General features: G+C 40.1%; 1 protein-coding gene across 3 annotated transcripts in view; it reads right to left on the bottom strand.

The window, feature by feature from the left end:
- Window positions 1-15,693, bottom strand: part of afap1 (actin filament associated protein 1) — a 121,286-nt gene that overhangs the window by 34,796 nt on the left and 70,797 nt on the right. For all 3 annotated transcript variants that reach the window (XM_084712492.1, XM_084712494.1, XM_084712493.1), the window contains exons 2-3: window positions 12,966-13,094; window positions 11,608-11,690 (exon numbers count right to left, since the gene is read on the bottom strand). In XM_084712492.1, the coding sequence (XP_084568618.1) occupies window positions 11,608-11,690; window positions 12,966-13,094 (212 nt within the window). The remainder of the gene's footprint in view (window positions 1-11,607; window positions 11,691-12,965; window positions 13,095-15,693) is intronic.

Consider the following 15,693-nt stretch of genomic DNA (forward strand, 5'->3'; position numbering starts at 1 on the left):
AAAGTCTCATTGTGTGGGAGAGAAACTTAATCCGGATGTTGATTAGTCGACACACAATCTTTTTATAAAAGCCCCCTTTTACATGGGACTCACTGACATCTATACATTCAAAAACACAGAGAAACATAGAAAGAAGCTGTATAGGAAGAAATAAGAATACAAAAGACAAAGCAGACTAAGACAGGCTAACATACACACACACTACATGTCTCTAAAAATCCCCTCTCTGCAGGAATCAAGGCTTTGTCCAAGCTCAAGACCTGCCAACCTCTGCGATACACATCTAACTGTTCCACCTCTCTGTTTATACATGAACCACCCATGCTAGTGTTACCTCCGACAAAACAAAACCTTTCTCACAACTCCCATTTTAAACTCCATTCCTCACTTCCCCCTCCATCACTCTCCCCCTCCTTCCTGCCTCAGGCTGGCGTGTTAACTGTGTACTTTGCGGGACAGGTGCATTCACCAGAGTGCCGTTACTGGCGGATGTGCCAGCTCGCCAGCTGTACTGAAAAAATAACTGCAGAGTGAGATTGGGGTGGGTGTTTCCTGCATTTCTCTCACCTCACAATGAGGTGTAAATGTGGGTCAGCAGGAGCCGGTGGGAGCCGGTAGGAGCTGGTGGTCCGCTGCTTTGGAAGAGCTTTGGAAGGGTGGGGTAGGTCTGGAATGGGACCAGTCTATTATACTAAAACTGAATGAAAAGTCACATTGAGGCATTCATGCACCCATGAATAATAAAAAATATCTCCTAAATTTAGATATGAGCCTAATTATTATAAACTGTCACCATGGGTCACTCTCTCTGCAAGACAAACTACATACTTATAGGCTGATACTTACACAAACATGGATGCTGTTGAGAGGCTTTTCTGATCTATCAGCAGTCTTTAATACAATCTAGTCTAGTATATCACTTCAGTAATTTCAGTCCACCTCGTTTAAAGTTTCCTTTGGCTCAGAAAGGACACCCACATAATAGGACAAAAGTTTTCCCAGACCTCTATCATTTCAAAGTCTGGCTATGCAAGATTACTTCCCACCATTATTACAACTACCGTAGTAACATGTGCCAGTAAAGCACTCCTTTATTTAACTGCTTAACTCTCGGTTGGGAAATGGGATTCTTTTGCATTATGTTGTAATTATGGTGTATAAGAAATGATTTCAAGACAATTTACTTGAGTTTAGCTTTACATGGTGGCTCCAACAAAACTGAAGACTGCATTGAGATTAATTACTCAAGCTACTCTCAAACAAAGGCAATTAAATTGAATTTAATTAATTGATTTTTTTAACATTCTGACCTAAAGGTTGGTTCAGAGCTAGAAACAACACAGAGTAGGTTTTCCTTGACCCTAAGCGCAAACCAAAGTGGGCATGTTGATCCGTTAGTGAGTCATATTCTACAGGTTGTCGTGCATTGTGCAACACAGTCTGCTGATAACACATCCTTGCTTACAATGGTTCTACTCAAAATTTACGCAAATTAATTAATTAAGAACCAACAAAATTGGTTCAAGAATCAGAGCTAACTGGGCGGAAAAACTGTCAATCTGTAAACAGACTTTCATGTGTAAAATCCACTTGAAGACTTCAAATTGTGTATGTTTGAGATGTTTTTGCTTGACTGGCATGATGTTCAGGCAATCACACTCCTTCTTGTCCATTTCAACCCAGCCCTTTTACCCATATTTGGATTTTCTGGCTTCAGGTACTAGTTGCAATCAGTAAATCCATATTTAAGGATCCAAATCACTCTTGGTGACATCTCAGACAGTCCATCTCTTTGCTCTACAGTCTGTGGCTCGAATGACGATTGGTGATTTTGATCCTAACAGCCCAACTGGCAGTGAGAGATAACTACAGATCTGTTCTTGTTTGGATTTCCTTCAGGTTTAGCTTGTTTCATTGTTACTGTCTTGTCTTCTGTACATTTCTGTTTTTGTATTTATTATTTAGCTAGATACACCACCGCCTTTGCATGGAACAGTTCTGCAAACAATGGTTATTTCATGGAGACAGAATGAATGGACACTTGCAATTAAAAGTACTGGTGATAGGCTAAAAAATGTTCAGCATCCACAAAAAGGTTTGTATCTATCAAACTCCCTTCGATTTCATTGACAGTTAACTGTATTAGTTCTCTACCAAACTGTAGAAATTGCTTCAATTTTCCCTCAGTGCTTTATTAAGTCACTTCGATCGCATCATGTGTCAAGAAAAAACCCTGGCATTGTAAAAAGCCTTCAAAAGCACTTGAGTGGGGGAAAAAAGTTGTGAAATAGGTTTTCCATTCGTGGCCCAGTTTCTCAGCGGGGACTTTTTCCAGAGCATTATACAGTAAGTAGGCTGAAACAGTTCTGGCCCTCAGGATTAACCATGCTGTGGGCATGTGTCACTTAGTAAAGTCAAGCTGCTCACTGCAGTTAAGACTTAATCAATCTCCAATTTGCCACTTGTTTGGTTACCCCAGTGACAAAGTGTGACGCCTTTCAATATGATCTGTGAAACAACCTCATTTCCTGTCTCGAGTTGATGACACAATGGTGCTGATGTCACTGAATGCTTTGCTGTGGTTGACCAAGCCACAGAGTAGGGGAACCCCACTGAGGAATTAAGTAAAATATGAAAACAGATTCATCAGCACCAAATGGAGACCGAAACACACCATGTGATGAACTCCCAAAGGCTTTTCTAAAGACGCACAAAAGCAGGGCTGATTTGAATGGAATCGTGTGATCAGGGGCCAGCTCTTGCTGCACATGCAATCCGTAGTTTGACACAGTACAGTGACACATTTAGTTGCAACAATGTGTTTCCCCTTCAGGCTAGAAAACATTTGGTTTGGCAACATACAGCAAGGCCTACATTTCTTCCAAATACAAAGCTGCTGGTCTACGGCCACCAACATGGCAATGACTTGCCTTGGGTAAGAAATGAGAGGACGGTGTGTTCAAAGAAGACAGATCACTCCAAACCACTCATGATACCAGTACATAAAAGTGCATTTAGGCTGTGAGTGTACAGCACTGGCTGTGTTTGAATACAAAGCTTGGGCCGAGACACATATTTATCTTCGAAAGTGCTTGCGGAGGTGGAGGAGGGGGCTGTCTCATTCAAAATGAGAAGGGGAGGAAATGAATTCCAAATGGGAGCCAGACTGCTATGGATAAAGCAACCCGGCTAGTGTGTATACAGTATATCCATCACATGAACACACTCCTGCATGCTGGTTAGCTTGCATAGCGAGGGAGGGTCTGCTCGGGGGAAGACGAGGGAGGAGAGGAGGTGGAGGAAGAGGGGCGGTGAGGGCGGCTGGGGGGGTGGCACCACTCTCCAACATCAACACAGATGGAAATCATTTGTGCCTCAACAAGCGGACTGGTCCACATTCTCCTCAAGCAGAGCCGCCGCCGAGCCTTGCACAGACCATAGGATGCAACTGATGCTGACTTAAATGCAGCTGTTGCAAAAAGCATTAGCGCTAAAATGAATAAACACAGTTTGTTACACAGGACCATCTGGGAAGTTGTCGTTAGGAATTGTTTGGAAAAGGGCAGGCACTTTCAAAAACAAAACTTGGCAGGAGATTGGATGAATCATCTGAATCATCACGTCTAACATGGGCTAACTTCAGCCAATCAGATCAACGAACCATATGACTTGGTAGGAGAGTTATCTTGCAAGGCAGCTGGATTTGCAAGATCATGCGAGAATCCTTAAGGTTTGTGTAATAAACCATCTGGCGTGTCAGGTTACTACCAGTGGAGCCAGTCGGTAAATCATTGTCTTGCCAACGCCAGTCCAAAGAAGAGCTAAAATATCCTTTCAATCAAGAAAAACCTTCAGCACCATTGTTTGCTCTTCTTTCAATAAAGAAGTTCTGATATAACCGATGCTATCGCAGTATCTGTGCTAACCTCTTCAGGAGCCACCACTGTTTTGTTCAAAATGCTTCCATGGACGCTTCTCTTGCTGTCATCACACCAAAGTAGTCTCTACAAATGGATAACGTCACATTTGTTTCTTTTCTGGACGTTTTGGGAAGACAAAGCAATTTGAAAAATTCCTTAACAATTACTTAATTGATTTTTAACATGAAATGAGAATAGCCATTAGTTGCAATTCAAGATTGCATGCTCGCTGTAAAGGCATGTTTTTGCAGACATGTTGAACAAAATTGGGATCACAGAACACACTTTGATAGTCGTTCCTCAAAGGCATCTATTGTGTTGTTGTTCTGCTATGGATGTTAAGTGACACAGCTCCATTCTCCATGTTGATGTTGATGCTTCAATGCAGCTAAATGGAAATGTGCATAATTTACATTTTATTTCTCAGGACTTTTGTGCGAACTGCTTGACAGCTGGATGGAAACGGTTCACGTGGCTCAGGCAGTAAGCTTGTTGATGACAGGAATGTATTTCTTGCCAAAGATAAAAGAACAGTATTAGAGTAGCATAAATCTGGATATGAAAAGAGGCAGAAAGAGAGAGACTACTCTAGTCATACAAGACTTCAGTGGGATTTTGTCACACTTAGAGGTCATTATGATCTAATTAGAGCCAGACCTTGTATTTTGTCTGCTTAAATACATGTGTGTGTGTTCGAGTGTGGCATGTAGCACATTGTAAAATGGTGCCGTGATCCTCTTCCTCAGATCACTCAAATGATTTATGAGGTGAGAGTGGTGGAGAGGATCAAACTGACTTAAAGAGATCCTGCTTCTCTCTGAGTGTATACAGTATGTGTGTCTGAGCAAACCCACCAGTTTTAGTAATTTAAACTCTTGAGGGCCTTTGAACACACCAAGAAGAGTAAATTAATTAAAAGATTAGTGAGTGAGTCATGTTGGAGAAAGCTGTTGATATTTGAACGCAACAGCCAAACGCACCCCTCCCTTAAGTGCTCCTTCAGAAGCTTCGCCCTTCAAACTTGTGAACTTGCATTGCCAAAGAAACGACAGTAACAACTGCGCAATATGTGCAGCTGCAGCCCGAAGTTACCAGTAGCCTCAAAGGGGGAAAGTAATATTTTGTCGCTGTGAAAATAAAAGTGTGGAGAGGACCAGGGAGGAGCTCAGGAACAGAGCTGACAGACAGCTGCTGAAAGCCGGGGAGCTTTGGAGGAGAGAGCTGGGGACAGACCTGTTGCTGACTCCTTCATTGGCAGGAGGGGAGCTCAGAGTTTATGCTTCAAACTTTTGGGATTAAAAAGCATTATCATTCACAGCTGTGAAACGGCCGTACTTGCCGACCCTCCCGATTTTCTCAGGAGAGACGTTTTTCCTTGACATCTCCCTGATTTCTCCCAGGATCACAATTCTCTTGTATTTCTCAGAATTTATGACAAACTGCCACACCTATTTGCCTTCATATTATTGTCACAACCTGTTTCTGACACACTGTACAGCTTGTGTAAGCCCTACAGGACTCCAAAATTCTACTGTTTCCACCTGGACAACAGTAAAGCTACACCAAGTCTTCAGAAAAAGAACTCCCATTTTTTTAAGAAAAGTTTTAGAGGAAAGGGACATGCATTTTAGAAAATCACTCACATCAATTTTTATTCAGGGCGGCTCAAAAAACACAAGTTTATGCCACATTTTTTGTATTTGTAAAAAGAAAACAGAATGACAGTCTCTTTTCTCTCTGTAAAAGTCTTCTGGTTACCATAAGCAGGTGCTGGAATAAAAAAATAAGGCTCTGAAATATGATGCTAGTTAAGACTTTCACATTGTAGACTTTAGGTTTGGCCGATTGGACACATTATATCACCTACTGATGATCTGTCCATCGCCGATTGGGTTTTCTGGCTGTTTTTTTGGGGTGATGATTGTTTGCTGAGTGACAGCCGCTGCTCTACGCCACGCTCTCCTCCAGTGGCATAGTGCACTGAGGAAAATATGGAAGTGCGCTGAGCTGGGTGAGGAATGAGAGGAAAATGGCCTGCAGAGCCAGACTCTTTGCACTCCTTTCATATGGTGAATGAAGGATTTATTTCGCCGGAAGCAGATCTGGCAGTTGTTGGAAGAGTGGACAGACTAAAAAAGTCAGTTTGGGTGAGTTTTACGTGTCTTTCTCTCCAGTTTGAATGTGTGATTTATGAGGAAGGAATGAGTGAATTAAGCTTGTCTTCAGCAGGTGTACGGTTGTATTTTTCTGTTTAAAATGGACAAAAATGAATGAGAATGTTTCATTTGTTGACATTTTGTAAGTTTCGTGTATATAACAGTGAATTTGCTGCTTGTGCACATTTCTCAGCTGAGGAGGTGGGAAGAGGGGGATGAATATATCGCCAGTCGCTGGTTGATGGGCTGACAGTGGCCAGTTGGAAATTTCTGACATATTGCTCAACAGCATTAGACTTATGTTTTGTTTTGCAGTAACTTCTTAACAACCTTTGTCAAACACACACACACACAGAAGGAAGAAGGCCACAGGGTGGTTCAAAGCAGACCAGTTTGAGCTTGACAAAACTAAAATAGGACCCTATGGCTGTCTATTTGATTAGCTGATATCCTGCTGGGTCTCCTGATCCCTAATGACATTAGTGTTTGTGTGTATGAGAGTCAATAACAAATCTGCTCTTGGGAAACAAGTATGTGTGCTCAGCTACATAGTAGTTCATACACATCATCTCTTTGTTTTCTTTTTGCACATGCTGAAGCTAAATGAGTGTCACACATGTGACCATCACACTCAGCTATTGGACACACTGACTGTCCTGAGGCAACACTGTTACTCTTTTAGGAACACAGAGGATGTTTTGCAACACTATAAATGCTTGAAGAACAGGCTTAGCTCTACTGGCTTAAAAAGCTGATAGACACACACAAAGTGGGTCATTATGGCACATTTTTAGCAAGCTACTTGACAAAATGTAGTTAATATATTTACGAAACAGCTTGGGGAGTAATGGATTACATGTAATGGCATTATGTAATCTAGATACAATAAAAAAGTAACTGTACTCAATATAGATACCCTTAAAAGTACCAAATTCAGTACCCAGCTCCAACATCCACCAGTGTGTATGACAAAATGCACAACAATCCCATGTTTAGTTAAAACATCATGGAGGTCCATGCACATGTACCAACATAAATTGGTTGGTACCCTTAAAAGTACCAAGTTCGGTACCCAACCCTGCCCACAAAATGTACAACAATTACATGTTCAGTTAAAAGATCATGGAGGTCCATGTACTTTGTAATTTGATTACTTCCTCTTTTGTGTTAATACACGAGCAGAACATTGTGCGAATGACCACGTCAATTGAATTCATTTTATTTTTATGTTTGAGTAATTTATGCTTGGGGCAACACTGCTGTCACAACACTAAACAAGAATGAGAATTGAATTGTAAATCCACACGGCTACTCTAACTAATTATTCCTTATATAACTGTGAGTAATCAAAATGGCTGCTTCAGGCTTTGGGGTTGACAGAGCATTGATGTAGCTTCTAAAGCCGCAGCCTCTCAGTCTTGCACAGAGTGTTGGTTTGGCTCGGCACTGAGCCCTGACGGGTCACAGACAGACCGTGGCCAAGGCCGTCTCTTCCTCCTCCATTCTTCCACCAGATCTCATTTGTCTATTTATTGCCCTTACTCACCAACAGTAACTCCCGAATCATACTTTATAAAACGTTCTATTGTGCAAATTAAATGCAAATAAAACTTGACAAAACAGGGCTCGAGTGATTCATCTGCAATAAATCTTGTTCTCCTTTGTTTCTTTAACTCCCTACCCTGTTTACTCCTCTCTCTTTCACAGCCTCCTCCCCTCTCTCTTCATTTGACCCATCTATCTTTTCATCCATTCCCGCAGGCTGAACTTTATACAATTTAAAGGAATGAAGTGCGGAGAGAGGCAGCAGATCGGATTTTTTCTCTCTGCCTGGACAGCTTATCCAGAGGTCAGTGTGGAAATGTGATGAATGGTAATTTCAGAGCAGAGAGACAGCGACAGAGAGACGGAGAGCTGGAAGAAAATAAAAGACAGTAGCTGAGTTTCCATCCAAGGATATTTATGAAAATTGTACTTTACTGCTGTTATTCCGCAAATCCTGCACATTTGTTACTTGGAGATTCCTTTTAAATATATATAGACTATATTTCCATTTACTATGTTTTACTGTTGGTTTCACAATAGAGATGTCCCAAACTGATCCTTAGTATTTGTATTTGGTCCAATCTGTGTATATTTTAATGGATCAGTTTCGGCTGGTAAAGGGAATCAGAATCCAGAGGTGGGCAGTAAGTACTAGTGATGTACACAATTAGTCGACATCGACGTCACCATCCTCACTAGTCGGCACCAGAAATACTAGTTGGTTAAACTATTTAGAAATATTTTATTCATGCATGATGTCAGTTAACTGTTGCCTCTAAGATGGTATACAGCCATCAGACAGCAGCCCTCCTCACCGTACAATATAAGCACATATGCCCTGATCATCCAGGCAACCATGGATATTTATATCAGCAAAATTGGACAGATGACTCGTAAAACCAGCAAGGTTTGACAGTGTTTTAATCTAGAAAATGGAAATAATGTTGAACGTAGACTATGAAAGAATAAACTGCCATATAATCACTTGACTGGAGCAACATGTGACCTCATTCAGCACAGACATGGATGTTAACCTGCAAGCAGAGCTGCTGCTGCTGCTGCTGCTAACACTGCTAACGTTAGCCACACTGTTTAGCAGGCTGTTTTACCCACCGACACTGCGATCTTCTTCAGTCTGAAAAGTTGAAGCATTTAGTCAGTTGTTGTCATGTTTGTAGGTTAATGTGCACACAGTGCAAAGTGGCACGCATTTCAGTTGCATTTGAAATACAATTTGGCGCTTGTTGATGTGATTAACGGCTTCAAATGGCTCTTACATGCACAGTTTTTTTTTTCAGTTAATAAATTATGCTCAATTTTAACTGCTTTCTGAGTGCTTTCCTACTGTTAGACTAGTCAACTAGTCTAAATTAAGTTTTTCATTTGATCAACAGGGAAATTAGTCACCAGGAACATCCCTAGTAAGTACAAATACCTAATTACTGTACTTAAATTGATTTTTCAGGCATCTGTACTTTACTAAGTTTTTATTTTTCTGACAACTTTTCACTTTTATTTCCTATATTTTAATTCAAATATGTGTACTTTCTACTTCTTACATTTTCAAAACAGGCTCATTACTTTAGTCTTGATGCAATTGAGTGGAATAGGACGAAAAAGATATAACTAGACTAGAAACAACGGAAAAGCTGTTACAAAACAAAAAAAAAGTAACAAGACGAACAAGACATAACAAGACAAAAAAGAGAAAACAAAAAAAAGATATACCTAGTCAAAGAAAAACCTACATAAAAAGCAACAAAATGGAAAAAATATGGAGGAGAAGAAGAACAGAATGACATAGCTAGACAAAAAAATATATAACTAAACAAAAAACTATGTAAAAGAAGACAAGACAAACAACAGGACAAAAATGTATGTAGTGAAAGACTGAAAGTAAGAAATCTACTACCCAAAAGTTCGAAAGACTAAAAAAAAGTTACTGCAAAGACAGGAACAGAGGAGGGGGACAAAAATAGAGAGACATCACTCCTCCTCTCTAAGTCTAGTTTTCCGGGAAAACCTCGGTCGTGATTCCAGACACACACTGGGGTCACCGGAGGAGGCTGAGGCTGTGGACTGGTTCTAATTACAAACTGCACTGTAAGGCCTCGTGCCTCGGTGTGTTTTTGCGTGTGTATATAAGTGTGTGTGTGTGTGTGTGTGTGTGTGTGAGAGAGAGGATGTAGAACAAGGTGTTGTGGCTTATTGTTATGGTGAGAAGACTTTGCGAGCCATCACAGCCACCTGCTTTCCATCAGTGGCATCTGCTCTGACATTAACACACACACACACACACACACACACACACACACACACGCGCGCACACACTCATCATTACTCCTCACGTTGGGTCTCTTTACACATGCATGCTCCTAAGATGTTGCAGTCCGCGGTGACTGTCAGGGTGATGCAAGGCTCTGTGTGCGACATGAACACATATTGAAGCCATGACTAGACTTCCTACTGCTTAACAAGAGGCTGTAAAAACACCCTCAAACACATCACACATGGCTTCCACGTCCCACTGTATTACTATATCTGACATTCATGTGGCTACAACAGCTCTGAGGTGTGTCTTAATCTGACCTTTGGCAGATGTCTTATAAATACTACTTCATTTTGGACAGGCTTGGTTTACAGATTACATTATGTAACAGGATTAATCTGGATACAAAAAACGGTAACCGTATTCCATTACAATTACAGATAGAGCAGATGTGATTAGATTCCAGATAGATTTAGTAAACAGCGGGATTATTGGTAGGATTACAACTTTTAAGTAAATAAAAAAGTGAAAAGATGCTTCAGTTAATCAATCAATCAATAAATTGTACACAACAAAGGAAGGAACAGCTGGACAAACTAATAAACGTAACAATAAAACACTTACACACTGCAACGAATAATCTATTATTAATCAACAATTAAATTTATCTGCATCTATTTTGATAATTTTTTAGTGTAAAAACATCATAATTCTCTGATTTCCACTTCTTAAATGTGAATATTTTCTGGGTTTTTTACTCCTCTCCAACAGTAAACTTAATATTTTTGACCTGTGGACAAAACAAGACAGTTTTTCACCATTTTCTTATATTTTATGGACCAAATAACTAACTGATTAATTGAGAAAATGGTTGACAGATTTATTGATAATGAAAATAATAACTACAGGAAAAACTATAGGTCCAAACGTGGATTGCACGGATGTATGTTTCTCTTGTCTTGTCTTGTCTTTTGTTTTTCGTTGTTACATCACTTTTTCGTCTTGTTACGTTGCATTTGTCATCATTTTATCTTGTTTGTCATTGCATTATATCGTTTGTCATTTTTCATCTTGTCACAGTTTTTCCTTTTTCAACTGACAAGATTGTGACAGGATTTATTAATCGATTTATCTATTTGAGACATATAATTAAAAAAAAAAATAATTCTCTGATTTCAGCTTCTTACATATGAACATTTTCTGGTTTCTTTACTCCTCTCTGACACTAAACTGAATATTTTTGACAAAAATGCCGTTGAAAGTAAGTAAGAAGACTTTGTGTCAGGATCATTTTGTCAAACATTGAGTGATAATTCTAACGCATCCTTTTATATTTGCTACATCTGGTGTTTGCTAAACGAAACCACGTGAAAGTGCTCACACCCAGAGTCATATGACCAGCGAGTCAATTGCATTACATCGTTCAAATCAGAATTTTCTAGTGTTGCCACGACAGCAAGTGAACTCCAGGTCGTTCACCTAAGAGCTGTCAGAAACACATCAAAAGCACACAGCCTTACAAGTGTGTCTTGTTCATAATACAATGCAATCAGGTGTTATTACATCCTACATACAGCGGATAATAAATAAGGGCAGGACGTTTGAAAATGAGCATGAAGGATTCTGTTAACAAGGTCATGTTTCCAGATTTTTTCACTTCCCTGTGGGACAAAATGTTGTCTGTGTTGCCTTTGTAGGAGACACTGCGAGGTCTTACCAGCCAGGGATGAGGGATCTCAGGGAGGGGCATCTGAGGCGGGGCCGGCAGGCCGCTGTGGATCTCTGACTTGAATGACGGCTCTGGGAGGCGACAGAAAACGAGAGGTTATTTACTACACTGCATACACAGTTCAGTTAGTAAGATGTTTGGGACATGGTTAAGTTGTCGTCTAGAAACCCTGACCATCAACAAATTAATTCAAATTTCATTCACCAGTCATATACGACTCCATGTAAACTTCACAGTATGACGCTTTTTTGTTAACTTACAGAGAAACAATTGAAAGCGTCTTTACTGGAAACATCACAGATTAACATGAGATGTGCACAGGACAGAAAAAACTCTACAGTCGGTGACTAAAACTGTCCAGAACATCATCGTTACCCATCTACTGAGCATCAGTGATATCAGGGAGGCGAGGTCCCTGCGTGGAGCCCAGAGGATACTAAAAGACAACACCCACCCCAGCCACAGCCCTCAGGCAGGAGTTACAAAAGTATCTGCCTCTGTACCAAAAGACTACAGAGCAGCTTTATTCATCCTCAGCACTCCACCAAATAATTTACTTTGTTAAATATTTTTATTTATCTCTTAAACTATTCAAATCAATTAATCAATCACACACCAAACTACCAAATCTCATTATATAACCTTGCTGCAAATAATAAATAAATCACCTTGTACCTTGTTGTATCATTGTATGATTGAAAATGCAAAATATCTATAGCACAGATGCTTGCTATTGTCAGTTCATGCATCCTGCACTCCTGCAGTGTTCCTGCAGAGGTCTGGGGAGGAGGGGGTGGGAGGAAACAACTCGCTTCAACTATAGACTGTATATTAAATAGGATTTCAACCCATTTAATATACTCCAACTCACTACTTGTACTGCAAGACTCATTTTGGAGGCACAGTTGCTACATACTGCTCCTTTAACAGAAGCTAATTGATTTTTTGTCGATCAACTAAATCAATCAATCAACTAATTGCTGCAGCTCTAATTGCTTAGTTTTAATTGTCTGGGTGTTTAAATATCTCCTCTGAAATTTAGCCTCCACAAGAACCTAAAAGATTATAACAATCCAGATGACTCAGGATAATCCACGACACATGCTGTGATCAGTTTTCAAGTACAAATGCATTTTTATAGTGGCAGTTATTAAGTTTTGACAACCTATCTATCCAAACTGCTCCACCCCAACATATGAGAGTTTTGAAAGTACCAGTAAATCAAGGGCTGGAAAATATCACCGCAGGTTCTGTCAGGTATCTGATTATGTAACTGCGAGCTCTGGATAAGTCTGACGTGTTACAGAGGAGGTCTGTGGTGTGATCAGTGCGGCTCACAATGTCACCTTTCTCAGAGAGGACTCTGTGGAGGATGTTGGAGAGATGCATCTTCCTCTCTCGAACCCCGGCGCTCAGATACTCCCTGTCCAGCAGGTCCAGGAACAGACGAAGCTCACACACCAGCTCCTCCATCGCTGCAACACAAAACAAGCACACAATATATAGTCAGACAGTGTAAAAGAGCAGAATACATTAAATGTGCTCATGTTTTTGGCAAATGGTGAACTGAACGAATCACTTTACAATTAATTGTAAAGACAGATGACAACAGTCACACCGTCAGCTAATTTTAAAAATAAGTGTTATCACAGCAGAGCGTGAGCAAACATAAATAAATCAATAAATAAAGATGTCGATGTGATATAAACACTTTATTTAATCACAACGCCTCGTGTGTCTCTGTAACTCTGTCGTCTAAGATTTTAATTTGTTGAATTGACTTCAAAGTCGTTTTACATTTACAAATACAATAAACACAAAACCATGAATACTGCACCCCATTTAGTAAAATATCATCATGTTACATCATAAAAAAACAAACAGAACAGAACAGAAACTAGTTCATTTTAATGTCCGTGAACTGGACTTGGTGTGAGCAAGTGTGAACTTGTACAACACTATTCAGAGATGCCGTTATTACACTGAGGACTTTTATTACATGTTGACAATACAAAAAAAGAATCTGATAACTCATGAACAGCTGGAGCTGAAGCAGTCATAAACAAACCAGGTTATAAACAAACCAATAGTTTATGCAGATCATCTGAACACTGAGAATGTAGGCAAACACATAGTAATCGCTCTTTGCACAACTTTATAAGTGGGAGTTGCTTTGTCATTCACAAGGAAGTTTCAAGTCTTAGTTATGAAGCTCTGATACAAGTTCCGAGACAAGCAAGCAAGTCCCAAATCAAATCAATCATAGAGTTAGTTCAGGCAGGTCAGGTAAACTCAGTTTACAAAACCAACTACAAAATCAGCTGATGCCTCAGCTGATTCCCCTCTAAGCACCCACTTTCCCAACCTCAGACTGCCTGCTTTAGCCTGCCTACCTTTGCTGCTTCCTCTGCGAGCCACTTTATAGCCCAGGTCATCCTTTTTATGCTGTCTGACTTAATCAGCGTCATTTCTGTTGTCACTGACTACATTTACATACACACAATATTCCAGTTTTCGCCCTGAAAAAGACAATATTCCAACTAAACTGTTTACGTGAGTAGTGAAGATGAATATTCCTCTAATATTCTGGTTTACATGATCCTGTGGATACTCCAATTATGGAAGTTTATTTGTGTCAAAACAGGATTTCGAAGTTTTCCACTGGTGGTGGACTGTGTGAACATTTAAAGCACACTGCAGGGCTGCGCAATTTGGTAAAAAGTCATACTGCAAGTACTTTGACTAAAATTGTGATTATGATATGCAATACAGTTAGTGAGAATGATAATTTTTGTATTATAATTTTCAGTTTTGTTGAATTAAAATCATGATCAAAGCTTTGCTGGTTTTTTGGGGGGTGTTTAAACTCAAAGATTTAAGTTTTTTAAAGCTAGAAAGTGAATTTTCTCAACAAAACATTATTAGTTGGTGTAAGTTTTTCAAAAGGAGTTCAAATTGGGTTCAAACTCAAAAATCTATTAAAGTAAGTTGCCGTGAAACATCTGACCGTAAACAGACAGGGTTGTGTTTCATTCTGCAGTAGAAACCCAAATGATATACATATTCTGAATTTGTTGTCCAAAGAATGATCCTAAAACCTGAATAATACTAATGAACATCCAACTGGAATATATACTGTTTAAATCTGTTTAACCAACCAGTATGAAACAAGAGCACAAGAACAAGGTGCTAGAATATTAAGTATATCAAACCTCTGGTAAAACACAAACTAAACCAAAGAACTTCTCATTAATCAGTCCTAATGTACTGTGTGTTTAAGTTACAGCAATTTTAGTCTTTTTGCACTGTATTCCAACATTAAACAGACACTGAACAAAAGCAAAACACAGTTATATAACAGATAAGTGTGCAGCCAGGTAGAGATGGAAAACAGAGCTTTCAGTCAGTCAATCAATCACAGAACAAACATTCTAACGTAGAGACCCAGCAGGCTGATAGCTGCTCGCCAGGGTTCAGACCTGGCAACCCACCTGACGGCCATATTTATAGCTGCTGGTGGAAAATACACCGTGGCCTCCCCGCACAGAGCAAAACAATGAGAGGGAAACCAAATATAGCGAGAGGCTGAGGTATTTATTTCCATCCACAAACTCCATGTTGTGATACGGACAGCATCACATCGAGTTCAGAAGCGTGACTCGGGGCTGCCATGCTCTGCAGAGCAATGCAACGCCACTCAGATAACAAGCGCCTCTTTCAAATCGGGGGTCCCGGCCCGTTTCAGAGCAACTCAAGCTCGCTGTCAACATGCGATCGTATCGACGGTGACGACGTCACGGCTGCAGATTGAAGGGGGCAAGTGGAGTCAATGATGATGCCTTTATTTTCATTTATCCTCCGTGGACTCTTTTGTGGCTGTACCCTGCATCACACTTCTTAGTGTTGCTGTGGTATTTCATCGCTCCCTGAAACCCTCAAGAGAGGTCAAAGGTCAGGAAAAGAATCTAGAGCTGCGTCACTGTCTTGATCACCAACACTTCAGCAGGGGGATGCTTCCTTAAACATAAAGGCTGCAACTAAGCATTACATTTACATTTTAAAATGTAAAACTGC

Source organism: Lutjanus erythropterus, chromosome 23 (assembly GCF_056507025.1).
Source record: "Lutjanus erythropterus isolate fLutEry1 chromosome 23, fLutEry1.hap2, whole genome shotgun sequence".
Classification (NCBI taxonomy): Eukaryota; Metazoa; Chordata; class Actinopteri; order Lutjaniformes; family Lutjanidae; genus Lutjanus; species Lutjanus erythropterus.